Source organism: Mrakia frigida, assembly GCF_051309035.1.
Source record: "Mrakia frigida strain ATCC 22029 unplaced genomic scaffold BDY24scaffold_48, whole genome shotgun sequence".
Lineage (NCBI taxonomy): Eukaryota > Fungi > Basidiomycota > Tremellomycetes > Cystofilobasidiales > Mrakiaceae > Mrakia > Mrakia frigida.
The window spans coordinates 105,348-129,938 of record NW_027481233.1 but is presented as its reverse complement, the minus strand read 5'-3'; the positions used below and the strand labels follow the sequence as shown (position 1 = coordinate 129,938).

General features: G+C 53.6%; 7 protein-coding genes and 1 non-coding gene across 8 annotated transcripts; 3 read left to right on the top strand and 5 right to left on the bottom strand.

The window, feature by feature from the left end:
• Nucleotides 1-55: 55 nt before the first annotated feature.
• BDY24DRAFT_419076 (uncharacterized protein) lies at nucleotides 56-652 on the top strand (the record flags this gene model as incomplete). The annotated part of the gene is made up of 1 exon (XM_076643927.1): nucleotides 56-652. One exon carries the CDS (start codon nucleotides 56-58, stop codon nucleotides 650-652), a length of 597 nt encoding a protein of 198 aa, XP_076492435.1.
• Nucleotides 653-1,335: 683 nt separating this feature from the next.
• On the bottom strand, nucleotides 1,336-7,780 carry BDY24DRAFT_403913 (DEAD/DEAH box helicase). The gene is made up of 29 exons (XM_076642441.1): nucleotides 7,697-7,780; nucleotides 7,381-7,575; nucleotides 6,781-6,960; nucleotides 6,500-6,655; nucleotides 5,848-6,416; nucleotides 5,759-5,781; nucleotides 5,649-5,681; nucleotides 5,403-5,557; nucleotides 5,095-5,174; nucleotides 4,934-4,985; nucleotides 4,781-4,866; nucleotides 4,598-4,709; nucleotides 4,489-4,512; nucleotides 4,386-4,426; nucleotides 4,205-4,229; nucleotides 4,085-4,133; nucleotides 3,902-4,020; nucleotides 3,713-3,823; nucleotides 3,523-3,633; nucleotides 3,403-3,448; nucleotides 3,223-3,327; nucleotides 3,040-3,155; nucleotides 2,845-2,964; nucleotides 2,589-2,772; nucleotides 2,369-2,517; nucleotides 1,934-2,021; nucleotides 1,827-1,846; nucleotides 1,712-1,755; nucleotides 1,336-1,637 (listed from the first exon to the last, which is right to left on the bottom strand). Exons 2-29 carry the CDS (start codon nucleotides 7,507-7,509, stop codon nucleotides 1,601-1,603), a joined length of 2,964 nt encoding a protein of 987 aa, XP_076492434.1. The 5' UTR covers nucleotides 7,510-7,575; nucleotides 7,697-7,780; the 3' UTR covers nucleotides 1,336-1,600.
• A 420-nt stretch (nucleotides 7,781-8,200) lies between these two features.
• BDY24DRAFT_419074 (F-box protein) lies at nucleotides 8,201-11,020 on the top strand (the record flags this gene model as incomplete). The annotated part of the gene is made up of 10 exons (XM_076643926.1): nucleotides 8,201-8,230; nucleotides 8,294-8,320; nucleotides 8,423-8,512; nucleotides 8,620-8,729; nucleotides 8,811-9,642; nucleotides 9,734-9,739; nucleotides 9,823-10,358; nucleotides 10,444-10,485; nucleotides 10,777-10,840; nucleotides 10,928-11,020. The coding sequence occupies 10 exons, from the start codon at nucleotides 8,201-8,203 to the stop codon at nucleotides 11,018-11,020; spliced, it is 1,830 nt and encodes a 609-aa protein (XP_076492433.1).
• A 28-nt stretch (nucleotides 11,021-11,048) lies between these two features.
• Nucleotides 11,049-12,621, bottom strand: BDY24DRAFT_403906 (uncharacterized protein). Its single transcript, XM_076642440.1, has 5 exons — nucleotides 12,533-12,621; nucleotides 12,180-12,196; nucleotides 11,997-12,087; nucleotides 11,530-11,915; nucleotides 11,049-11,406 (listed from the first exon to the last, which is right to left on the bottom strand). Exons 1-5 carry the CDS (start codon nucleotides 12,560-12,562, stop codon nucleotides 11,190-11,192), a joined length of 741 nt encoding a protein of 246 aa, XP_076492432.1. The 5' UTR covers nucleotides 12,563-12,621; the 3' UTR covers nucleotides 11,049-11,189.
• An 82-nt stretch (nucleotides 12,622-12,703) lies between these two features.
• On the top strand, nucleotides 12,704-14,845 carry TWF1 (twinfilin TWF1). The gene is made up of 7 exons (XM_076642439.1): nucleotides 12,704-12,747; nucleotides 12,870-13,118; nucleotides 13,337-13,366; nucleotides 13,465-13,521; nucleotides 13,601-13,885; nucleotides 14,037-14,306; nucleotides 14,434-14,845. The coding sequence occupies exons 2-7, from the start codon at nucleotides 12,870-12,872 to the stop codon at nucleotides 14,752-14,754; spliced, it is 1,212 nt and encodes a 403-aa protein (XP_076492431.1). The 5' UTR covers nucleotides 12,704-12,747; the 3' UTR covers nucleotides 14,755-14,845.
• Nucleotides 14,846-15,730: 885 nt separating this feature from the next.
• Nucleotides 15,731-15,878, bottom strand: BDY24DRAFT_t104. The gene has a single exon. It is a non-coding gene; the product is annotated as a tRNA-Gln (tRNA).
• Nucleotides 15,879-16,323: 445 nt separating this feature from the next.
• Nucleotides 16,324-16,918, bottom strand: BDY24DRAFT_225208 (uncharacterized protein). The gene is made up of 2 exons (XM_076636586.1): nucleotides 16,649-16,918; nucleotides 16,324-16,578 (listed from the first exon to the last, which is right to left on the bottom strand). The coding sequence occupies exons 1-2, from the start codon at nucleotides 16,799-16,801 to the stop codon at nucleotides 16,456-16,458; spliced, it is 276 nt and encodes a 91-aa protein (XP_076492430.1). The 5' UTR covers nucleotides 16,802-16,918; the 3' UTR covers nucleotides 16,324-16,455.
• BDY24DRAFT_403899 (kinesin-like protein) lies at nucleotides 16,751-24,578 on the bottom strand. Its single transcript, XM_076642438.1, has 36 exons — nucleotides 24,459-24,578; nucleotides 24,305-24,327; nucleotides 23,881-24,004; nucleotides 23,674-23,807; nucleotides 23,576-23,598; nucleotides 23,492-23,506; nucleotides 23,344-23,419; nucleotides 23,234-23,269; nucleotides 23,140-23,147; nucleotides 23,026-23,072; nucleotides 22,835-22,946; nucleotides 22,681-22,749; nucleotides 22,555-22,616; nucleotides 22,380-22,485; nucleotides 22,216-22,305; nucleotides 22,054-22,138; nucleotides 21,826-21,954; nucleotides 21,688-21,748; nucleotides 21,385-21,601; nucleotides 21,232-21,270; nucleotides 21,138-21,144; nucleotides 21,018-21,070; nucleotides 20,819-20,947; nucleotides 20,684-20,747; nucleotides 20,476-20,613; nucleotides 20,251-20,405; nucleotides 19,643-20,173; nucleotides 19,506-19,569; nucleotides 19,272-19,433; nucleotides 19,128-19,206; nucleotides 18,904-19,056; nucleotides 17,881-18,827; nucleotides 17,250-17,806; nucleotides 17,065-17,183; nucleotides 16,965-16,995; nucleotides 16,751-16,892 (listed from the first exon to the last, which is right to left on the bottom strand). Exons 1-36 carry the CDS (start codon nucleotides 24,488-24,490, stop codon nucleotides 16,833-16,835), a joined length of 4,737 nt encoding a protein of 1,578 aa, XP_076492429.1. The 5' UTR covers nucleotides 24,491-24,578; the 3' UTR covers nucleotides 16,751-16,832.
• Between the last annotated feature and the right edge of the window lie 13 nt (nucleotides 24,579-24,591).

The following is a 24,591-nucleotide window of genomic DNA, read 5'->3' as shown; positions in this document are numbered from 1 at the left end:
TACTTCGTTTCATCGTTACTCTTCAAACAGGCCTCTTTCGTGATTTCGGAACCCTATGCCTATGATCCCTTCACCATCACCATCTTCCTTCACAACGCTCGAATCTAGAACGGCCATGTCTCTAAAAAATCTCCTTCAGCGCTCTGCCAGGACCCTCTCTATCCCAGCAAACAACATCTCCACCTCCTTTCGATTCAACTCCTCGACCTCCTCGTCCTCTTCGACCTCGACCTCCCTCCCTCCCGGCCTGTCCCCCTCCCTCCCCGTCTCCTCTCTCTGCATCCCTCTCAGTCCTCCTTACTCGATCAAAGCTCTCCTCCAACCTGTCAACACCCCTCCACCGCCCTTGCTCTCCTCGGAAACGCTCAAGCAGCTCCATCGCCTCTCGGCTCTCCCTTATCCTTCCTGCTCAGCCGAGGAGATGGCAGGCTTGATCGGAGTCATCGAAGGCATCAGAGGAGAGGAAGTGACGAGACTGCTACAAGAAGGTGGACAGGAGGAGATGGGTTGGGGGAGGAAGGAGATTGTCTTCGATGGAAGGGAGGAACAGGAGGAGAGGGTGGAATGGGAGGAGACGGGAGGGAGGAAGTTGTTGGAGAATGCGACGAGGAAGAGTGGTGTTTATTATGTCGTCGATAAGAAGACGGTTTGAAGGAAGGTGTAAGACGCATCGAGTCGGGCTTTGGAGATCTAGGTGAGTTTGCTGAAGAGAGAGAGAGACGAGAGGGGAAGGACGACGTCGAGCTCACCTTTTGCTTCTCCTTCCTTTTGTTGCTGCAGACTCCTAAATCTCGATCTAGGCCAAGAATTTTCTCCTCGTGAGCATAGGAGTACACGCTCTTCGATGCAGGTACATTCCATCCCTCTCGATCTCTCTGATCATTCAGTTTTTGGCCGTTTCAAAGCTCACGTCCGATCCCTCCCTCGACCCTCTTCCCGTTCCTCTCGCCCTCAGCTCCTCAACTCCTGGAGGATCGCCGACGCGTCGTAGCCCTCAAGAGGATCGGATCCTCTACATACGCAGACCCATCGGTGGAATCCTCCCTTTACTTTAGTTAGAAACCCAACAAATTCAGATGATTCAACGCGCCTTTTTCCTCAGTCGCTCGCTCTCCTTCGTCGTCGAGAGAGAGAGGCTTCAAGTCAGTCGAAGATCAAACCGTTGAAGGCTTGCCAGGCTCAGCCATCTCTTCGTCAAAACGAACTCTTTCAGCCATCGTCGGTAGACTTTCAGCGTGTTTCTCGCGGTTTCTGTTCGGTTTCCTTTGGTTTTGATCGACGTGGTGTTGGAGTGCTAGATCAGATTTTGCGCCTCAATCTAATGGTTTCGGGATCTTGAGTAAATCATCTTTGTCTTGCGAGAGAGAGAGAGATAGGAAGGACCAAGATGGGCATGAGACCGAAGAAGCAAGAGCGAAAGCAAACTGAAGGGACGAAAACCAACGAAGAAAAGAACAAGAGAGTAGACGAGACAGAAAGAAACCGTAGGGGACGTCAGGACAAGGGAAGCGAAAAAAATGAGCGAAGCGGAAGAGATGTAGCAACAAGCAAAAAGGTGAACGAGAAGAGCAGAAGGAAGTCGGGCGAGACGCGTCGGGGCTCAGAGTCGGAAGAGGAAGGAGAGATCCTCTTGGGTGCTGTGAATTGGCGAGAGGAGATTGATCAGTACTGGTATTCGAAAGGAAGAGAGGGATCGAGTGAGAGGACGTACAGCTTTCCCATCGAGCTCGCGTCCGAGTCGAGGGTCGACGACGTCTTTTGTTCGAAGCGAGAGAGTTAAGTCAGGTCACCGTCTCGCTGAGGAAACATGCGAAGATGAGACTTACCATGGCGAGCTTCTTTTCCTCTGGAAGGTGTATTCATGGTCGGAGAACAGGTCAGAGTCGAGAAAAGAAGGGGATGAGGGAAGGATGGGCAAGGAAAAATAACTCACGGAGCTGGATGATCTTGGATTCGATCGAGTCCTCGATACAGAGCTTGGTGCAGACTACTGGTCGTCGTTGACCAAGTCGATGAATTCGCTACGAAACGAGAAAGAAGAGACTAAAGAGTCAGCGACGAGATCGAAGTTCGACGAGGCTCGAAAATGAAATAACAAACTCACGTCCATCGCCTCTGCAAGATCCAAACCAAAGCGGTGAACATATTCAGTCAGGTGTTACATCGACGTAGAGAAAAACAGAAGAACGTACGATACTCCTGGAGAAGGAAGAGGGACGAAGGGGAAAAGTCAGACTCGACGCGTCGAAAAGCTAAACATCGTCGAATCTAGAACTCACGACAGCGGGATTCCACCAACTGAAAAGCAAAAGGAAGAAGGAAAATAAGCGATGGAAGGAAGGGCCAGAGGGTCAGGCTCGGCATCGACGGAAAGGAGAGAGGGGAGAACGAACCTGTCCATCAAGAAGACCCTGCTGGCCTCGGTAAGGTTGAGAGCAACTCCTCCAGCTTTGAGAGAGATCAGGAAGACAGTGACGTCGGCAGAGTTCATGAAGCGTTCGATCGTAGCTTGACGGGCTGAAGAGGCGAAGGAATGAAAGTCGAGTCAGCAAAGTTCGAGGCGAAGAGACGAAAAGACGGAGACGGACCTTCAACAGTCATCCCTCCTTCGAGTCGACAGACCTTGAATCCAGCTCGTTGAAGCCGGAAGGCGATGATGTCCAGGAAGGAGACGAACTGCGAGAACACCAGAGATTTCGTCGTCACGTCCTTGTTTCGAAGCTTGGAGAGTTCCTCGACGAGAGCTTCGACTTTGGTGGACGATCGGAAGTTCTGCAAGATTCGAAGGAGAAGGAATAGTTAGCGGGGAGTGTAGACCGTGAAGAACGAACGAGAGAGGCTCACAGAGAGATCTAGTCGTCCCAGCATTCCCTGCTTCGCCTTCTTGAGTTTCTCCTCGTCCTGATCGACGGCCTCGCCTTCGAGATCTATACTGATGGAAGCGCTGCAGACGGGGCAAGGAGCCTGACAGTCGGAAAGGAGGGAAGAAAGGAGTCAGCCAGGTGACGGTGCAACGTCGAGAGACGAAACGAAACCGACCTTGACGCTCCCGTACCCTTGGAGGTAAGTCGAGATACACTCTCGATCGAAGGCGTGATGACACTTCGAGATGATGATGTCCTCTCCGAACTCGTTGCAGAGTCGGCAGACGGGAACTGTGAGGGAAAGGCGACGAGAGGTGAGCCGTCGTTGATGAAAGACGAGGAGATGGACGAGACTGACGATCTTGGATGTCGGGCATGAGGTTGGCGGTCTTGGATCGAGTGAGAAGGTGAGGATGGCAGGCCAGCTGTCGCATTCGGGTGATCAAGGTGAAGATGTTCGAGTCTGGAAGAAAGGGGAGAGGTCGAGCTCAGTCCATTGGTCTGCGCCTCGTTCGCTCATTTGAGAAGATCGACTCACAGTTATTGAGAAGGGTACCAGCGTCGAGATAGTTCGAGAAGGTTCGCTGCAAGCAAGAAAAGTAGCACGTTCGTCAGATTTCTTCGTCTTCGAGGGCGAGAGGCAGCTCTCCGATCTCACCTTCGCATCCGTGAAGAGGGAGAGGTAGAGCTCTTTCTCTTCGGCAGAAAAGTAATCTCGTCGAACGACCAAAGTTCGAGGCGGGAGTCCAAGATCGTCGGCTCGTTCCAACTGAGAGAAGAGCGAAAGCGAGATGGGCGGACGGGTCAGTGGGGACGGCAAGAAGAAGACGAAGGAACGAGCGACTCACCTTCGTCCTCCTGAGCATCATTCGATCCAACAGAAGCTTCATCTTCTTCCAAGCGTACTTTCCCTCTCCGCTGACGGTACCATACTTCTGTATCGGGTTCAAGATCTCGTTCTGAAAAGGAAGAGGTCGAAGACTTCGGTCAGAGATGTCGAGAAGTCGAAGGAGAAAGAAGAGTCGATTCGAGCTCACGTTCCAAAGGCAGACGTGTTGCATTTGGCCGTGTCCGCACTCGTCGCAATGCCTGTGATCCTTGAACGACCAGTGGAGGGACTTGCATGGACAGAGCTTGCAGAAGTAGTACGAGTAGGCTGTAGAGAGAAGCAGATCGTCAATGAGAGCGGTCGAAGGACGAGAGAAGACGACGCGACTCACGATCTCCTCCGATGAATCGCACGAGGGAGTAGAGCTCTCCCACTCGGTTCTATCATTTCGAAACGAGAAAAAAGTCAGTCGAGGCGCGGGGCTTGGAACGACGGAAAGGAGGCGACGGACCTGAAGAGGCGTTCCAGAGAGACACCTGAAAAAAGGGGAACGAAAAAGAACGCGTCAGACGGAAGGCAAGCTCGATTGGGATCAAGGAAGCTCACCACTTCGTTCGAGAACTGTAGAATGAATAAAGACGAGTATCGGTCAGGGAATCTTGGGGAAATCGATCGAGAAAGAGGCGACGTACTCGAGAGCGAAACAGGCTTTGGCGACGGCGGTTTGCCGATCCTGGGAAAAGAAGAAACGGTAAGCTAGGGACTTGGTCCGAAAGGCGAGCATAAAAAGCTTACCTTGATGTTGTGAGCCTCGTCGAGCTGTACAAGAAAGGAGGAAGAGACAGGAGTCAACAACGCGTTCCGACCCAACCAGACCGTCCGTTTCGAGACGACGAAAGCTCACAACGACTCGATGCCATTCGAACGAGTGCATGAGACTATCCTGCTTCAAGATCTGATCCTTCCTCTGGAACCCCTTGGTCTGCTTGACGTATGCGGACGAGAGAGTCCCGTAGCTGAGGGAAGGAGAAGGGAGGAAAGGTCAGCGACGAAGAAAGCGAGTCAACACGAATGAATTCAAACTGACCTGGTGAGGATGATGTGAAACTTTTGAAGATCCTTGAGGTCGTACTTGTTCTTGTCGGTTCCGTGCCAGATCATGACTTTGAGGCCCTGCGAGAAGGAAGAAGAACGACGAGTCAGTCGAAGCCGACTCAAGTCATTCCCAGTCGATACTCACTTCCGAATGAGCTTCGATCTCGTTCTTCCACTGTCGAAGAGCGACGACGGGACTAGAGGGCGACGAAACAGACGAAGGGTGAGCGAGGTCGAATGTCAGAGATGACGATTCAACGAAGCGAAAGGCGAGAGCAAGAGGTCGGAAGGAAGACGACGACTCACGCAACAACCAAACTAGGGTTCCTTTTCTCCTTGCCGTGAACGGTAGCGTCTGAGAGGAAGAGAGCGATGGTTTGGATGGTCTGGAGGAGTGGAAGTTGGTTCAGTCTCGATCTCGATGCAAAGGGACAGCGATCAAAAATCCAAAACAGGACGTACCTTTCCCCTGTGGACGAAGAGATCACGAAAGACAGGTCAGTTCGAGTTAATAACGAGCAGAACCAGAGGAACGGTCTATAACTTACATTCCCATCTCATCTAGGTAACGGAAAGAGTCCAAGTCAGCGATCGAAAGCGAGAAAAAAGGCGACGCGTCGAGAACGAAACTCACCGGCCAACATTCCTCCCTTCCAAACCCCCAGTTCCTGCTTCTTCATCCAGTCGAGAGACTCCTTCTGGAAAGGGAGAAGCTGAAGCTTGAGTCCAGGAGGAGGGGGACTCTGATGAGGAACGATGATCGGGATTTCTGAGCAGAAGGAAGGGAGGGAAGACGAGAAGATCAGCCGAGGTTCGAACGACGGAAGGAGAGAGGTGAGGAGGTAAACGTATGAACGAACCGGCCTCGAGGTCCCCCCAGAGAGTTCGAAGTTCTGGTAGAGCGAGGAGAAAGGGTCAGCTCGAAGGAGAAAGGCCGAGACGAGAGCGAGACGAGGACGACGCGACGTACCAGGATGATACTCCTCGAGGGCGCTGTTGGAACACAACGTCGTCAGTTGAGCTCTCGTGTATCCCCAGATCAGAACGAAGACGACTCACATCTTGTTCTTCTCTCCTTGAGTCAACTTCCTAGCCTTCCCCTCCCTCTTCGCAATCTGCCTCTTCAAGGCCGCCTGCTTGTCCCTAACCGTCTTCTGCTCGATGTCGTTGATCCTCTTCGTCAGCTTCTGAAGCTTCTTCCTAATCTCGGTCGTCATGAACTTCTTGGCCTTCTCGGAAAGAGCGTTGTACTCCTGCTGAAGTTTCCTGACTTCGTCGGCCTCGTTCTCCTCGTCATCGATGAGATCCTGATCCGAATCCTCCTGAGAACCGTTCGACGAAGGGGTAGCTGGGATAGCGAAGTTGGATCCATCCGAGTCGTCGGGATCTCGGTGCTGAGGCTTGGGCTTTGCCTTCGACTTCGACGTTTTGGGTTTGGGTTTGGATTCGGAGGTCAACTTCGACTTCGACTTGGAGGGAGAGCTGATCTGGGAGTCATCGATCACGTATCCTGGGTTGGAGCCGGAGGCCTGAGCAGCGAGTCGTCGGTCAGCAGCTGCTAACATGGTGGCTCGTCGTTGTTCTTGTTCGGTGAGAGGGACGGCGGCTTCCGACGAGGATTTGGATCTCTAAGCATCGGGAAGAAGAAGACTCGAGTCAGCTCGAAGATCTTCAATCAGCCAAGGGGAAGGACTGAGACGAGGCAACTGACTTCGATAGCAGTCTGGAGCATCCTCTCCTCCTCGTCCGAGTCCTCAGCGATGTCAGGCTCGGCCTGGTTCTCGTCGTCCGAATCCTGGATCCTCATGTTCGAGACCCTCTTCTTGGGAGAAGCCTTAGCTCTAGCTTTTCCCTTGCCCTTCAAGACCTGCTTGAAAGAAGGAAGGAAAGGTCGAGGTATCAGCAACAACGAAGAGGGAAATCGACGCGTCTCGAGCGTCGAAGACTCAAGAGCGAACAGCGAGAGATCGAGGAAGGTCCTGAAGGACTCACGGGTTCCTCCTCCTCGTCGTCATCAGAATCGGTATCGCTCCCGTCGTCCTGATATCCGCCCCCGTAGGTGAGAGATTCTTCGTCGTCCGAAGGGAGAAGCTCGTCCTGATCCTCGTTCTCGACCTCTCCCTTGGGAAGGCTCTTGATCTTCCTTCCAGTCTTCTCGGAGATGTTGATTGGCTGAACAGACCAAAGTAAAAAGAAAGTCAGCTCTCGAGAACGACTCCTCTTCGGGCAAAGGGGGGAGGTAACAGCAAAGAAGGGAGCGAGCGAGGGAGGGAGGGAGGAGGTGTCGGAGCTGACCTTCTGAACTGCCTTCCCTTTCCCCTTCGCTGAAGTTGAGGGAGCCTTCTTGGTGGCGATAGCATGCTCGGGAGAGATCTCTCTCCTCTTGAGAGGAAGCGAAGGAGTGACAGATCCGCTGGGAAGATCTTCCTCGTCGTCGAGTTCGTCTCGTCCATCCCCGTCTCCGTCGAGGTCGTCCGAGTCCACGTCGTCGACTGAGCGTTCAGAAGCACAGAATCAGGAAGACCAGTTCAAGACTTGTCCCTCATACCCACAGAGGCTGTAAAACAACAAAGGTATGGATGTAAAACTCACGAGTCTTCCTCTTCTTGCCAGCAACCACCTTCGAAGGAGGAGGAGCCGGAAGTCGAGCTCCTCCTCCTCCCTTCGCACCCTTCTTGAGAGGACTTGTAGTGTGACTGATGAGCTGAACGTCGCTATCATCGTCGTCGCTGATGGTCGTAGCAGGAGTCTGAACTCCCGATCGTAGTCCAGGAGAGGTTCGCAGACCTGTAGGAGCAAAGAGGAAGAGTGCGGAGGTGGCGAAAGTCAGCTTGAGCTCTCCCTCTCTCTCTCCTCCTTCTCTCCCCCTCCTATGCTGCTATACACGACGAGTTCGAAGTTAACTTACTCTGAGCTCTTGAGGTCGAGGCTGAAGTTGATCCAGTCGATCCGCTCTTCTTTCTAGGAGGCATGGTTCGAGAGGAGAAGGCGGTTTGAGGAAGGGAAGGGAGAGAGAAGAGCGAGCTCACGATCACCTCCGCCCTTTACTACGCGCTTGTTTGAACGCTCATTTAAACCGAAAATTTGAGAGAAAGGGAGTCGGGAATAATTAAAGAAGAGATACTTCCATGTTCTCTCTTGGGACTGTCGAAAAATCTTCCCTGGGGAGGCTCGAGCCGGACGTGAGACGACGCGACTCGACGCGTCTCCTTCTTCGCCTCCTGCCGTCTGCCTCTCGTGAGTTTTTGAGTATAACTTCGGAGACTGGATTCTATGTACCAATCTCCGTTCTGGTCGCCTCCCAGGAAAATACACGTTTCAACTTTTCTTCGCAGCGATTCGAGCTCGAAATCCGAGTCCTCCCTCCTTCATTTTGACCTTCAACCACGAGGAACGAACGAACGAACGAACCATGCAAAGTACGATCCAGACTACTGTGATGGTAAATCTGGACCCGTCTCTTTCATCAAGGAATAAGAGCTGACCATCTGTTCCCTGTTTCCAGGCGAAGGGACGATGCCAACTTCTCGAAGTCAGTGCGAGCTCACCTTTCCCTTCCTTCCTCCCTCCCTTCCTCTGCCCTCTCTCTCTCTCTCCTTATTTGAGCTGACTCGCCTATGTTTCATGGAAGTAGCTCCCTACAGAGATGATTCTACATTCTCTCGGCTTTCTTGATACAGACGACCTTCTCTCAGTTGCCCTGACTTGCAAGGCTCTCAGAGCGGTGAGCTCAACCCTCTCCTTCTTCCTTTCTCTCCCTCCTTCCTTCTTCCTCTATGCTTCCGAACGCCTTCTGAACCTCCGCGATTCTTCCAACGTCATCTCTCGTAGGTAAGCTGTAGCATCTACTACTGGGGATTGGAGGTCGACATCTCGAACCCGATTCGTCTGGAACTCCTCCGAGCGAGAGCAGACGACCCTTGCGTCGCCTCAGCCGTCAAGTTCGGCCTCCCCTACTTTTATGAGCATCATAAGGAATACATCTTGGGCTGATTTGTGACCTTCCTTTGTCTGACACCCAGAGAGCTCGTCCTCTCAACGACAGGGCAACCTCCTCCCATCGAGCCTTCCCTCCTGGATCTCGTCCTCTACGCCCTCGAAAAGATGCCGAATCTATACAGGATCATCCTCCCTCCCTGGCTCCTCGTCGGATCCATCCTCAACGCTTTTCGAACCAACTCGTCCGTCGCCGTAATTCAGATTGGCGGTCTCGTCAATCGGTCGACCTTCTCCCTCGACGCGTTCTCCCTCCCATCCTCCTCCGTCGCTCCTCCTCCTCGTCCTCTCGCCTTCGAACTCAAGCTCGGTGTGGACAACGACCGATTCGGATCGGAATTGCTATCTTGCTTCAACCGAGCCGGCGACACCATCTCCTACGCCTCCGTCTCCCTGGACTCACCCATCGTTCCTCCCTTCCTCATCCAACTCCTCCCAAACCTCATCTACCTCGATATCGTACTCGATCCAGCTACAGCAGAGACCATCCTCCCTTGGACCAGTACACTCTCAGCCCTTTACCCTACCGTCGAGGCCATCTCGATCGACATCAGGAAGGAGAAGGACGGGGAGGAGGAGGATCCGACGTTCTTCCTCTCGAGAGCCAACTGGATCAATATCCCTGGATCTGTCGAGGAGTTAGTCGAGGAGTTTCTCAACGAGTGGAGTGAGATTTCGTTCGAGCAGGTCAGCATCGATCAGAAGTTGGATGGGGATGGAGAGCTGTCGAGGGTCGCGTTCGTGTTGGACGAATGCATCCTTAGTCGGCCGATGGTCGTGTCGCTGGCACAGGTAGTTGGAGCGGTGAGGAACCTTGTCCTGGAGCCGAGGTACTGGAATGCGAGCTTTGGTTGGCAGGTGAGTCGATCCGTCGTCTTGCTCGTTGGCTCGTCGAACGCGTGTCGTCTTGCTGACTTCTCGATTCCCGCTCTCTATCTCGTCTCTTCAGGACTGGGTGAGTACATCTCCATCTCGACTATCGTTCTGGGACTCTCGCTGAACATTCCTTCCTCCTCTCTCTCTCCTCTCTCCCTCCAGGACACCACCCTCTCCGCATTCGACGCGTTCACATCCCTTCGAATTCTTGAGTTCCTCTGCACCGTCACCCCAAGTCCCACCCTCAACGTCGTCATCGGTTGCAAGTCCGAGTGCCTAGATCTCATGTACCAGCTTCTACCATCGCTCAAGACGGATCTCCCTCTCGTCGGAGGACTCTCGGGCCTCAGGAACCTCGAGACCGGACTCAACGTTCAACGACTGGAACGCCTCGCTCCGCACCTCCCTACACACACGGAAGTTTTATGGGATTTCGGTGGGGATGAACCTATGGCGTACCGGTTGGGGTGGGTGGAGTGTGACGAGGAAGGGAAGAAGAGTTTGGAGCTGAAGGAGGTTGGGAAGAGGACGGAGGAGGGGGGAGAGGAGTCTCGTCCGCCGTGCTTGATCTGTGATCAGGGATTCGAAGAGGACACGGAGCAGATGACTCCTATCGACTCGCTGCTCGAATTTCCCGTCGAGGAGGTTCGCTCAGCTCTCGCCTTCGGAGGAATGGATCTCGACGCGTTCGATTCGAGGTTCGTCGTTTTTCCCTTCCTTCATCTCCATTCCCTCCTTCTACTTACCAAATCCCGACTGAGCCTTCTATTTTGTCTTTTGTAGACCTCTCAATTTCTACAAGACTCCCTTCGAACGTTTCCTTCGGTTCGTCGTCCATCCATCCTCTCTTGCTTCGTCCCGTCGCGTCTCATCTTGCTTCGTGCAACATCGAGATCAAAGCTGAGGCCTTCCATTACCTCTCGTCGCCTCAGATCTGGATCCGCTGCCCAGTCGCCATAGGGAGTCAGTCGAGTTGGCAAGATCGTCTTTGGGAGGAGGAAGGGAGGAAGGTTCCGACGCGTCGGATTGGTGAGTGTTCGTTCCTTACCTCCCGTCTTCTATCTTCCTCTGTCGTTTCGACACCGTGCTGAATCCTCTACTTTGTTCCTCTTCCAGGCCGGTGGAGTCGCTTGGGTTAATTAGGTTGGGAGGCGAAGGAGTTATCGGTCGTCGAATCGAGGTGCGTTCTTCTCCACAGCTCTCTCTTTCGACTCTCCCTCTCGTCCTCTTGCTGACTTTCCTTTCTGCTCTCCTCGTCCTCTGCCAGCTCCTCCACCACTCCCCATTGTCGAAAGCAGCTCGGTTCTTCATCGACGACGCCGCTCGAACCGACTCTTCCTCGAGAGATCCATGCTTTTGAGGATCATGACTTCTTTCCTAGGTTGAAAGCCAGAAACTCGTGTTCTCAATCACGAAACATCTACTCGGATATAATCTAGCCTATCCAACCAAGAAAAGATCGCCAACAGCTCTCGCTAGCAAGAAAGTCCAAGATCTCTCCCTCCGTCCCTTCCTTCTTCCTTCAATCCTCACTTCCTCCCTTTCCCTCCTCCAACCCTTCCGTTCCCGTCCATCTGCCTCCCCTTCCCCTTCACCTGCCTCTCGAACTTTTTCTTCAGCGCGTTCAACCCAAAGAAGAAGAACAGCGCAAAAGTCGTCGCTCCGCCGTAGATGCAGAGACGGGTTTCGTAGGTGTTGAAGGTGAGGAAAGGGTAAGGGAAGAGACCGTTGTTTCGGGCTCCGCATCTATTTGACAAAAGAAGACGAGTATGGAAGCAAAAGGGTAAGGAAACGCGTGAGCAAACAACGTAGGTCAAACCGAAAACGACGCGCCGAGAAGAACGAGAGCCGTCCAGCCTCGAAACGTACCTCTCCGACCAAGTCCCATACGCAACAGCCGCAAAGGCCGCTACAGCGGCCGCACCCCAACTTCCTCTCCACCCTCTGTACGCCTTCTCCCATCCGAAGAATTCAAGCAACAAGATTACAGCAGGGACGGCGTGAAGAGCGAGATCCATGCTGAGTGGGATCCTGAACAAGTTGGGTTCCTCGGGTTGGACTTCTCCTTCGACAGGGGTAGCGGGAGGGAGGATGAGCTGAGGTGCGAGGAGGATGAGGGACCAGTAGATGGAGGTGATGACGGTTTCGACGGGGAGGGCGAGGAGGAGGATGATTCGTTTTAAAGGGTGGAGAACGGAAGGGAGGAGAGGGGTGAAGATGGAAATGAAGAGGTAGAGGAGGGAGGTCCAGAGACCCTGGGAGGGGCGGAAAGAGGAGGGAGGGGAAAGTTGTTTGGTTAGCGACGCGTGAGCAGAGCCAGGAGAAGAGGGACGAACGAGGATGGTGAGAAACTGCCAGTGTCCTCCGTACTGGTTGTCAATATCAGAGAGGAAGTCTGCTGTGTGAAGTTTGTGGAAACCCCAGTACCTGGGAGGAAGAGGAGAGGAGAAGCGAAGGTCAGCGAGGAGACGTGAGGTTCGATCGAATCGAATCGAGAGAGAAAGCGGACGAGAACGCACATGTACGAAGCAGCAGCCTGAGATGAAAGAAAGCACAAAGTTTAGTGAGTGATTCTCGAAGCAGGTGGCCGTCAAAAGGCAGAAGGTGGTGGTGCGTCGAACGTGGTCCGAGTCGGAGGGCGGACGTCACTTTTCGAGCTCAACAACTTTTCTCTCCCTTCTCCTAAACTTCCGGAACTCAGCTCTAGAGCGTCCACCTCCGCTCGCACCCCTGAAAACTGTCTTTGCTCCTCGATCAACCAGGATCGATGAGCTCGAACGTTGCTGAAGGTGAAGAAGGGAGCTTGACCTCCTCCTTCGCTCTTCTCCTTCTCTCTCCCTCCTCAAACCAAGAACGAGAGAGATGTACGCACCACTTGAATTCCTGATCGGACGAGAGACATGTCTAAAGATGAGATATCCGTTGTCTCTTTTGTCGTGAGAATCGATGCTGATGGTTGGGAGGCAAAAGAAGGCACCGGTGAAAGAAGGAGGGACGATGAGGCTGAGTGACGTTTCGAAGCTCCCTCTCCTCGTCCCTGCCAACCATCACCTCGCCTCACATTTTCTTCATCTCGATTATCTAGTTGTGAGTATCTCCTTTCCTCCTTATCTCATCTTATCTCTCTCGTGTGAATCTTCCCGGATCCGACTCAAGGACGACGAAGCTGACCTCCGCCCCTTCTCTCCCTTCTCGTCCGCCGAACTCAGATGGGAATCGCTCAGTCCCTCCTCTCCGCTTGGTCTTCCGCCGTCGAGCCCAACTCTACCACTCGATTCCTCAAGGTCTCGATCCAGGACGAACAGGCCGTCCTGTCCCTCTCTGTTCCTCAGCGATCTTCGACTTCGGCAAAGGACGACTTCGCTCTGGTAGAAGAGAAGGGAGAGATCTCACCAACAGAACCGTGCTACATCTTGTACAAGCTCGACAGAGGGAAAGGGTGGTGCTTTATTACTTATGTGAGTTCCAGCGAGGTTCAGGAGGAGGGAAGGTGGGAGGCAAAGGGAAGAAGGAGGAGAAGGAGATGGGAAGGAGAGGAGAGAGATGGACCGAGCTCACTTCTTCGACTTGAAGAGGAAGATTCTCACTTGAGGCGTCCATGTCTGAATGCCGTCATCTTGTTGAGTATACTTGTACAGAGCTGACCTCCGTTTTTCCTCTTTTCCGCGCCAAACAGGTCCCAGACGGAGCCAAGGTTCGAGAGAAGGTCAGCTCCAGCCCTCTCCTTCCTTCCCTCTCCCTCTTCGCTTCTGCTTCTCCTCGAGCTGACTCCCCGCATACATATACTTCTTTCCCTTCTCTCAGATGATGTACTCCTCCTCCAAATCTCGTCTCACCAAAGCTCTCTCGGAATCTCACTTCGTTCGTCCGCCATCTCCTCTTCTCTCTCTTTCCTCTCTGAGCTCACCCGACCCAATCCTCCCTCTCTTCCTCCCCCCAGACCGACTCCCTCCACGCCACTTCCGCTTCGGACCTCACTCCCAGAGGATACGCTCAACATCTCGCGGCCAACGCTGCTCCTCACCCTCTCACCGAACGAGAACGAGCTCTGGCAGAAGTCAAGCAGGCGGAATTTGAGGCGTCCAAGGAAGAGGGTATGAGAGGGAGCGCTGGCAGGGGAGGACCGATGGGTCAGATGGGTGTCGGAGGAGGGTTGACTTGGGGTGAGGGAGTGGAGGAGGCGTTGAAAGGGCTGGACGGGAAGGAAGGTGAGGTGGTTGGACTTGTGAGTTCCGGACTCGTTTTTTTTCTTTAGTGGAGTCGAGGGAAGATGCTTTTGTAGGACAGGTGCTTCTCGCAGCAGAAGTAGGACATTCAGGAAGTCTCGTTTGAAGGGTAAAGCTGACCCTTCTTTCTCGTTCCTCCTCGTCCCTCAGTCCATCGACTCGAAAACACCCACCCTCCTCGTCCTATCCCTCCCGCCAACAGCCACCTCCCTCGCAGACCTTCACAAACATCTCCCTCCCACCTCGCCTCAGTACACCTTCTTCTCCTTCACTCCTCCCTCCTCGTCCAACTCCATCGTCCTCTTCATCTACACCTGTCCGTCCAAATCGCCCATCAGGATGCGAATGGTCTACTCGTCAAGCGTAGGAAGCTTGATCAGGGTTGTCGCTGAGAAGACTGGTGTGGTTGTTGGAAAGAAGGTGAGTTTGGGTCTTCACTTTCTTCGGTTGTTCGAAGGAAGAAGGGCAAGGAAGGGTCACGACGCGTCTCGTCTCGTCTCGCTCACTCACTCACACCTTCTCTTCCCTTCATTTCCTCTCCCACCAGATCGAATCCTCCGAACCCTCCTCCCTCACCTCCTCCGAAATTCTCTCCGAACTCGGACCAGGCCCCTTCCCCACCGCTTCAACCAACAACACTCCCGCCAACTCGAGGCAATCTTCGCTCAACACCGCTGCCCACACCAACTCTTCCTCTCCTCACGTTGAGGACGCACCCGGTTCTAGTGCTCCGTTGGATGCTCCTACGAGGGAAGCGTTCGCGAAGCCCAAGGGACCAGGAGGGAGGAGACCGGGAGGAGGAGGAGGGAGGGTGGCGGCTGCAAAGGAGGCGTTTGAGGCGCAGAGGAATGGGAGTGGGAGTGCTTGAGGGGAAGGAAGGGAAGGGGTTGGGTTTGGGATGGGCTAGGTTGGGTTGGAAGGGGGAGAGGGGAGATGAGTCATTCATGAGTTTTTGCTTGTTGGTTTTTTGGCTTTAAGGCTCTCCTGTTCTTGTAGGATAGGCACGGGAGAAAGAAGAGTGCGACTGAAAGGCATGAAAGGACCTTTCGAGTCAGATGGCCAAGTGGCAAGAGGAATGAAAGAGAACAAAGAAGGAAAGAAGAAGAAGGGAAAGGCGGGCCGCTCTCGTGGAAGAGCTCTTCACTCTTACGTTGAGGAGTTTGATGCTGTGGGTTTGACAAGAGAAAGAATGATCTGCTTAACTTTAGAAATAGTATTGAAGCTACTGCAATGGCGAAAGGTCGAAAATGTGCTCAAGGAGAGGGAAGGTTCGGACGCGACGCGAGTCCTTCCTCCTTCTTTTCGTTCGTTTTCGCCGAGACAAGACGACCAGGCAGCAAGGGAGTCGGGGGTATTATAACCATAATGTTTGGGTATAGAGCTGTATCTTCAGATTGACTTTCAATGCAGACGATCGTGTTGAAAACGTCGAAGAGCAAATATTGATATTTGTGTTTCGTGTCCCGCAGAGTGAAGTAGATCATTTTTTTCACTTCGGATTTCGCCAGCAGATGTTTGGCGTCATTTTTATTACGGGCATGTACAACTCGGCAGAGTCTTTGGTATAGCTCTTCCTACAAGACTCGAAAAGCGACTTCGCGACAAGCACCGCCTTCACTCATCGCGTCCTACAGCTCGATGGAGGACACGGATATCAGAACGGATTTCACCAGTAGATGCGCCGAAGTCTTGCGGTTTTCGCCATACCAAAATCAATGGCAAAAACATACAAGGACCACGCTGAAACATGCGATCAGTTGAGGTGAATGTCGGAGAGGGGTTCGAACCCAGCGCAAAGGGCAAAAAGATATACATGAACAACGCTGAAACAGCGTCAAAAGGCAAGGTCGAACAGGGATTCGAACCCAGGTCCCACGGAGGCGATGTGTATGTCTACCGGTCAGTCCCTGGACTTGTTGAAAGACCCAGAGAAGGAGAGGTAAACAGGAGAGAATCAGAACCGTGTGTACTAACCAACTATACTATTCAACCTTTTCAAAGCAGATTTGACCATTGTTGTACAACCGTTCGCTCCTTCGGTATAGTTCTACGACTTCAGAACCCTGCTCCACGGCCAATTCTTCAGCCTTTCTCGACCCGCTCAGCCCTCTGCCTTCTCTTCTACCCGCTGCCCAGAGGTTATACTATTCAAACCCCTCAAGATATTCTTATCCAACCTTCGTCCGTTCAGTACCGGTTACTGTCCTCAGAACTGTGCAGGGAGAGGTCGTGGGAGCGAAGGGAGACGCGTCGAAGGAGAGGAGGGGATGAAATTCATTACGCTGCTTCCCCCTCAAAGGGTTAACTGGGTAGGAATCTGGAAAAGGTATAGTTCGTTCAACAGCAGGTCCGAAAAAGAGGGTAAATATAGAGAGTCGTCCAAAAAAAAGGGTCATTTGAGCAAGGGAGGGGGAAGGGTAAAAGAACGAAAAGAGCGGTGGGCATGCGAAGGGAAAGAAGGGGAAGTGGGAGGAGATATCGTAAAGTAGAAAGGAAAGCATGAGATGGGAAGAAATGGACCGATCGACGTGTGGGAGGGGAGTGATGCGTTGATGAGGGAGAAATAAAACTAAGACGACGCGACAGACTGAGTCGGATCCAAAGTCGAGATCCAGGCGGCGCTCTCCTTGTCCGAGGAAGACTGAAGGATATAGGAGTTGGACTTGGTGAAGATGGTGAAGGTAAATTTGCGCTGGGAAGGAAAGAAGAAGGGGAGTCAGCGAAAGTCGGACGATGAAGAAAAGGAAGAAGAGCGGACTCACTCCGAGAAGATGCTCGACCTCGGGGCTCTTGACGACGGAAACTAGACCACCGGCGGCCCCGTCGAGATTCACGACGAGGATCTCCTCCTTCTCGGAGGAAGAGTCGTAGATATGGAGGTAAGGACTGAAGGAAAGAACGAGATCAGCCTCCATTCGAGACGCGTCGAGAGACTTGAAACGACACTCACCGACGAAGGACGAAGAATCGCTTGACCCAAAGGTTCTGAGGAGCGTCGATGAGAATCTGTAGAAGCAGAAGAAGAGGAAAGGTCAGCTCTTTGTCAAAAGGAGCGAGGAGTAAGGAGCGGTTCCTCACGTTGAGACCTCCCTTCTTCGCCACGATGTCGCTGGAAGGGAAGAGGAGCGAACGATCAGCACGCCGAGTCTAATCTTCTCACAGAAAACGAGAGACTCACGTTCGAGGAACGAGTCGTGCCTGAGGAACAAGCTTGGGAGTGACGTTCAGATCCGCAATCTTGAGGATCTTTGCAAGAGCGGCAAAGTCTGGCTCGGACGTCTTTCGATTCAGGTCAATCTGGAAGATGGAAAGACAGAGTCAGTCTTCGAGACTCTTCTAGAGAGATATAAAGAAAGAACTCACGTCCTCCTTCGGCCCAAACCTCAACCTCCAAAGACCAACAGCCTTCTTGATAATCTCCTGCGACTCCTGCTCATTCGACGACGACGGTGGATCCAGTTCCGACGACAACGAATACCTCGAGACGAGAGCTTCCGATGCCTGAACGTCGGCTGCGAGCTTCTCCTGCTTGACGAGCCTGTTGTGATCCTGAACGACGGAGACGCCTCGGGGAGTCCAACCCTGAGGGAGGGCTTCCTCGCCTCGAACGTAGGCTTTGCTGGTATCGAGTCGCCAGAGGTCTCGAGTCGATCGGGTAGGTGGAGGAGCGAGTCGAAGGGAGAAGATGGCATTCGAGCGATTGAGGAGACGAGCGGATCCGAAGAATCCAGCCGAGAGCAGACCTGGTCCCGACGCGCTTCGAGTTTGGATCCGAAGAGCGGCGTCGAGAGAGAAGCTAGCGAGCTCTTCGCAGGTGCTGATGTCGACGAAGAAGGTTAATCGGACGAGGACGCGTTGATTCGAGGCCGTGGGTCGGTTGAGGAAGGAGGAGTCGTGAGCGGAGGAGTCCCAGAATCCGTCTGAACGAAGAGAAACGAGAAGCAATCAGCTCAAACTCGAGATTTACGACGGCGAGTCAGGTACATCTAATCACCTGCGACAAGCGTACTCGTACCATCCGGGTGGAAGATGGCAGCATCTCCCTTCTTCGAAAGCTTGAGCTCGACGTCCGGCGTAGGCTGAGATTCGAGGACTTGACCATTGGCTCCGAGAAGTCGAACCTGACCGACGGTGACTCGTTCGATCCTCGTCCAAGGTAGTGACCGTCCAGAAGTGTGCGAGAGCGAGATGACGAGCCTTCGTTGAAGACCTTGTCGAAGGTGGAACGCTCCTGGATCGAGAGGTCCTTGACTGAGAACGGTCGAAGGAACGTAATCGCCTGACGATCCGAGCTCGCAGATCTGAACCGACGACGACACATCGTGTATCTGCTCCTGAACGAAGTCATTCTCCGATCTCCTCATCGCCGAGAACTCTGGCGTCGAGGGGGACTTCGGATTCGAAGGGATCTTGTCCACAACCTTCGACGTCCTCTTCCCCCCTTCCTCCTTCTCCCTCGTCTCGTCCCATCGAGCCAGTCGATCGAGATAGGCTGGCCTGACTCCTGCGAAGAACTCGACGGGGAGGTAGTCTTGACGGAGGTGCGAGATGATCTCTGGAGTGACGACGATGGCGATTTTCCGTCGGAAGGTCAACTCGGATGAGGGAGACTTGTCGAGGTTGACTGCCGACGAGGTGAAGACGTTCTCCGATGGGATGGAGTTACCTGCGAGGGAAGAGAGGTGAAATTGGACGTGGAGGGAGGAGTAGTCGATGGAAGAGGGTCCCTTGATTCGATCCACGACAACGTCGAAGCTGAGTTTCGATCCTGGAGTGATGGAGCTGGGCATGGGAGAGGAGGGACGCGTGGTCGTTGCTGAGCCGGAGCCTGAGTCGGAACCTGTTGATTTGGGAGAGAGGAAACCGAGTCCGTGGAGCTTTGGGGGAGAGGGAGAGGGAGAAGTGACGCTGATGGTGACCCGACACGATCCGATAGCTTCCCTGAAAGAACGGGAAGGGAGGATCAAGTCAGCTCGAGAACGGTGAGAGATGGGACTTGAAAGAGACGGCTGCTCACGAGGTGAATCGACAGAAGATGGGAGAGACAGCCGAGGTTGAGATCCGACGGGACAGAGGAGCGAGGGAGACGAGAGCGTTTCCGATGAAGGAGTAAGATGGAGGAGGGCTATCGTAGAAGGGCTCTTCCGAAGAGAAGTGCTGAGAGTAAGATCTGCGAAAGATGTGAGGTTGATCAGACTCGAGCTACATGAAAGAAGAGGGAAGAGGCGCGTCGAGGCTCACGGTTTATCGAGCAGACTCGTCACGTTCCTCATCTTTGCGAGCTTGAGGAGGAATTGATCGAAGGTCCAAAGGTAGACGGCTAGAAGCGAAGAAGCAGGGTCAGTCGACCTGTTCAAAATCCTTCTGCGTCAAGAGTAGACGTACAGTTATGCTCGAAGTCGAGAACCTTGATCCCGACTCCTGAGCTCGACGACTGAGAAGCTTGATGGGACGCGTCTTCGAAGTCGGCGAGGCCAGAGATGGTGTCGAGAGCTGAGGTAGGTATCGAGAGGGAGCCTCCTTCGGCGATGGTAAAGTTGTAGGAGACTGATAGTTGAAAGGGAAGCGACGCGGTAAGTCGAGAGACTTCGTCGAGGACCGAGACGCGTCTCGACTCACCCTTCTTCCCGAGACTGCAGCTGATCACGTTTGCCTCCTTGACCTTTACAGCGTGAGTGAGGACCTGTGGAAAGGGAAGGAATAGATGGAACATCAGTTTGAGTTTCAAGCTCGAAAGAGAATGAAACCGAACTCACCGTCTCAGCCATCCCCAACGTCCTCAGCCCCTTCCACTTCCTCAGAGCTCCCTTCGCCAACCTGATCTCTTTCGCCGAGTACACCGTCGGTTCAAACCCCTGCAAACTCTCCTTCACCGTCCCCGAACTCCTCAGATGCCTCAACCTCTTCATCTCCTGGGAGATGAGCTCAATCGACCTCTGCATCTGGTTTTTCTCGATCTCGAAATCCTCCCTGTCCGCTGAGGTCGACGACGTCGAAGCTAGAGACGAGAGTTTGGCTTCGTAAGCTTCCTTCTGAGAGACGAGGAGATCCTGAGCTTCCCTGACGTTCTCGCTCGAAGGAGTCCCTCCCCCGACGGGTCCGTTGCCGTTGCCGTTGGAAGGGAAGCCTCCCCAGGGATTGCTGCCGTTCGGGTCGACCGAGGTGTCGTCGGTGAAGGTGCTGGAGAGGTGTCGACCGTTCGAGTCTCGTTCCCAGAAGTCGTCGGCGATGCTGAGGCGACTTTCGGGTCGAGTTCGATCCTTGCGAAGAGTTCGAACCTTTTGGATCTGCGAGGAGAGAAACGAGGAGTGGAAAGGTGAGCGATGAGTTCGGAGAAGGTAGCAAGAGAAGCAGGAAGACTCACGTTGTCGAACAGCTTGTCGAGATCCTCATCCTTGAGCGTATCGAGTCCAGGTTCTTGACCGTTGAGTCGAGCGAGAGCGAGTTCTCGTTTGGCGAACGTCCAATCCACGATTCCATCTTGATCGACCGTCGAACCAGGAGACTCTGGTCGGAAGGCTGGGATGAAGAGATTAGGTCAGTCCAGCGAGCTTCGAAGGATCGAGAGGCTACGAAACTCGAAACGAACCGGGCGATCCAGCTCCCGAAGCGATCCCAGCCAGATCCGAAGCGGAGATGCTGACGTTCATGCTTGACCTGACCGCTTCTCGATGAAGCCTGACCTCCATAGGGTTCTGGAAACGGAAGACGTGGTAGTCTCCGAGGACTGGGAGAGCGAGGGAAGAGCGTGAGCATCGAAGTTCAAAGACGCGTCGAGGAGGCGAGCAAAGACTGACTGATTCGGTATCCAGACTTGAGCATCTGGGGCTTCTCGTGAGGGACTCGTTTCCCGTTGATAATCTGGAGCGAGGGTAGAGAACTGAAAGGTGAGTATCGAAGACGAGATTCGGGAAGGAAGGAAACGAGCTCACCGTCGTCGATTCCGGCAGAGCAGTGAGAGAAACGACTCCGTTCTCGTTCGTGAAGAAACAGTGCTCCTCGAGGATCTGAGAACCCGATAGTCGAATGGCTGCTGATGACTTGGCTTCGACGTTTCCGACCTGAAAGACGAAAGAAGGACGAGTGAGATCGATGCTCGTCGAGAGGAGAGGAGAGGAGAGGGAGACGAACCATCGTCTTCCCAGGCTTGATGTTGTAGACGAGAGCTTCCGACATGAGGGGATCTGAGTACGAAGGGAAGCAGGGTAAGCCAGGACAGCGGAACACGGCGGAGAGAGGGTCGAGACGGACCTTCGTTCTGCGGAGGGAAGAGAGACGCGTCGAAGTGAAGGTCAGCACGACTCGCCCTTCGCTCGAACCAGCACGAAAGAAACTACCAACTCACCAAGTTGACCAAATGAGGAACTTTCTTCGGCGTATGAACCTGTCAACCGAGCAACGAACGAAACCCAAGTCAGCTCTTCTTTCCTTTCTCCCTCCTCTCCTCCCCTCTCCCATTCCAACCCAACCCACCCTCCCCTCCCCTCAAAGTACTCACCCCAACCCCACCCTTCTCCACACTGATCCCCAACTCCTCCAGCGCAGCCTCCCTCTCCTTCCTCGCCACCTCCGTCTTCTCCATCTTGGACTCCCACGTCTCGTTCAGACTCTGCATCAGCTTCTCGGACGCTTGCATCTGGTCTTGAAGCTCGGCTTTGGAGACGGTCCTGAGCTCTCCGGTCTTGGTTTGGTAGGTGACCATCTGTTTTTCGGGACTGTAGAGAGTGGGAGGGGAAGGGCAGGGGTTGTAAGTTTGGGGAGAGAGAGGGAGGGACGAAGGAGACGAGGGATGGGGACGAACGGAATGGTAGTGTCCCAGAAGGATTCAGTCTGAGCTCCTCCTCCGCCTCCTGCTGCACGAGCTGTTCAGAAAAAAATGTAAAGGAGACAGTCAGCGTCTCGAAAACGAGGCGAGACGATACGAACGCCGGAGACTCACTCCTTAGCATCTCCAACTCCTCCTTCAACTCTCGGATCATCTTCGCATTCGGATCCTCGTTCACCACAGCTCGGGTCTTGATCTTCTTGGCTTGATCGGCGTATCGGAGCGTACTGAGGGTCTCGTCGTCTGACGGCGAGGAGAAAAAAAGGAAAACAGGTCAGCGGTCTTGTCTCCTCTCCTCTTTCCCTTTCCCGAACTGAAGAAGCTCTCGTTCTAGGAACTCACAGGAGGCAGAAGAAGGCGCAATAGCAGCGATCATAGCAGTCTGGGAGTTACCTCCTAACGAGTCTTTGAGGAGCCAGGTGAGGACCTGCGAAGAACGAGAGGGAGGAACGAGCGTCAGGTTTCGTGCTGAAAAGGACGAACGGAGGAAAGCAACCAACTCACCGAATCTCGAAACGGGATGTGGTTCTCCTCTTTCTTCTTCTTCTTGCCCTTCTCGGGTTCAGCACTAGCGGCGGCGAGAGCGGCGATGACCTGGAACGAAGAACGAAGGTCAAGCCTTCGAATCGACGCGTCGTCGAAACGAAAAGAAGAGGGAGAGAGCTCACTTTCCCCAGCGTCGTCAAACTCTTGTTGATGTTGGCTCCCTCCTTGAGACGAGCTCCGGTGGCTCCTGTTGAGTTGGCTCGTTCCGAACCGGCGAGATCGACGAGGCTGCGAGGCAAAGACGAAACGGGTGAGCTGGAGATGATCTCGAGGGAGAGGCGAGGAGATGAAACGCACGATATCCGAGAGACCTTCTCGGCGTCCAGGTCGGTAGCGGCGTCGTGTGACTGTTGAGTGAGCTGGGAGAGAGTGGAAGAGGTGAGCTTTGGGTCGGAGAGAGAGAGGAAGAGGGTTTCAACTCACGATGAGAGTGAAGACGGCGTGAGATCTCGACGAGGTCTCGTTCATCTGAGTAGCGGCGACCGTTCGAGCCTGATGAAAGAAAGCCGTAGACTCGAACGTCCGAGGTCAGCTCGAGACGACGGAAGTAGAAAACAGAGACGCGTCGCAAACTCGCCTTGTTTCCCTCGTCCATCATCGAGATCATATCGTCGTAGTTCCCAACAACCAGACGCGAGAGATCCTCAACGTAGGGTCCTAGTAGTGGATGTTCTCGGACTTTGAGGTTCCTGGAGGAAAAGAGCAGGAAAAGAAGTCAGCTCGAGACCGGAGAGAGAGGAGAGGTCGACGCGTCGTGACGAGACGAACCCTTTGTTCTTTGGATTCAGCAGGTCTCGGACCTTCTCGTTGTAGATCTGCACAAAAAGAGAAACACACGTCAATCATGCTCGTTGATTGGGATCCCGTCGAGAGGATGCTGACCTCGATATCTGGAAGAGAAACGACGCGACGGGAGAGGAAGACGATCAGCTTCGAACTTCAACGTCTTCGGACGAACAAATCGGACGAGACTCACAAGAAACCTCGACCGTGTATTTATACGGCGCACCAGCTGATCATCAACCGGAAAGATCAGCTCCTACCCTCAGACGCGAAGAGTGAACGAAAGCGACCCAAACGACTCACCGTTCGCAAGCTCGTCTCCCCTCCGAAACAGTTCCGAGCAAGTAAGCGGAATGATCCCCTTCTCAGGTCCGTATCCCTATCACCCAACCAGAAAGCAAGAACGTCTCAGCCCTTCCCTCCTCTTCGTTTCAGGACGAGCTAGACTGACCATCATGGAGTAACTCTGCAGAAAGCAAGAACGTCTCAGCCTTCTCTCTCAGCCTCTTCGATTCCGGCGACGAGCTAGACTGACCTTCCCAGATCCAGTCTGTCCATCTAACGTCACCCCAATACACACCTAAAGTCAGCTCTAAGTCTCTCAATAGGGTGAGGAGGTTAAGAAAGACTTACAGGCAAAGATGCAGGTGTTGAACCCAGCAAACGCATGATCCAGCAAACCCACTCCGAGATCGTTGTAGAGCGTGTCTTGAGAGGCGTAGTCCGGGTCGGTTTTGGATCCTGCACTCCAGTAGGAGTGGTCGAATCTGTAAGTTTCAAGTCAGCTCGAGAAAGCAGGGAAGGAAGGAAGAAGAGAGAGAAACGAGAGCTCAAGCTCACCCGAACGTCATCGCCTTCCTCTCGTGAGCCTTATTCCCTGAAGTTGATGGATCCTGGGGAGGAGGTTCGATGGTCGTTGAAACTCCGGACATGGAGATGATGGAGGTGTCCCCTCGAGCGGTTTCTGGAGGGAGGAAGAAGGAGAGGGAGTCAGGAGGAGGGAAGAATTGAAGGAGGAGAGGAAAGAGTGAGCTTCGAAGGCGGAAGGTTGATTCGAGCTTGTTGAGAAGTGCAGGGACCATCGAGGAGCTCTAGAGCGAATTCTTGAGTTCTCTATATCCCTCGGTGAGCTCCTAGAGGTTCAGATGGAGCGTGTTGTTCAAAATGGAGCTGTTGAACAGGTCCGAGCGGAGGCGAACGAGCTTCCTCCCCTCCCTCCTTTCCTCCTCGAGCTCACATCTATTCCTTCAAGATCTAGACTCACCTCTCGAGTTCATAGGACGACATCTGAGAGTCCAAAGCAACCTAAGGTCAGCTTTGAGCTCGCAAAACGACCTCCTTCCTCTGCTCCTCCACCTCCTTCCTTCGAGCTCTCTCGTTCGATAGCCGAGCTCAACGATCTCCTGCCATCGACTGACCTGACTACGACCTTGATGGAGTTTCCCGACATGGGCGACGAGGGCCTTTAAAAGCTACGAAGGGGTATCTGAAGTTTGTTGTAGAAGCCTGAAAACGGAAGGAAGAAAGGAAGAGAGGGTGGGCGTTTGGGAC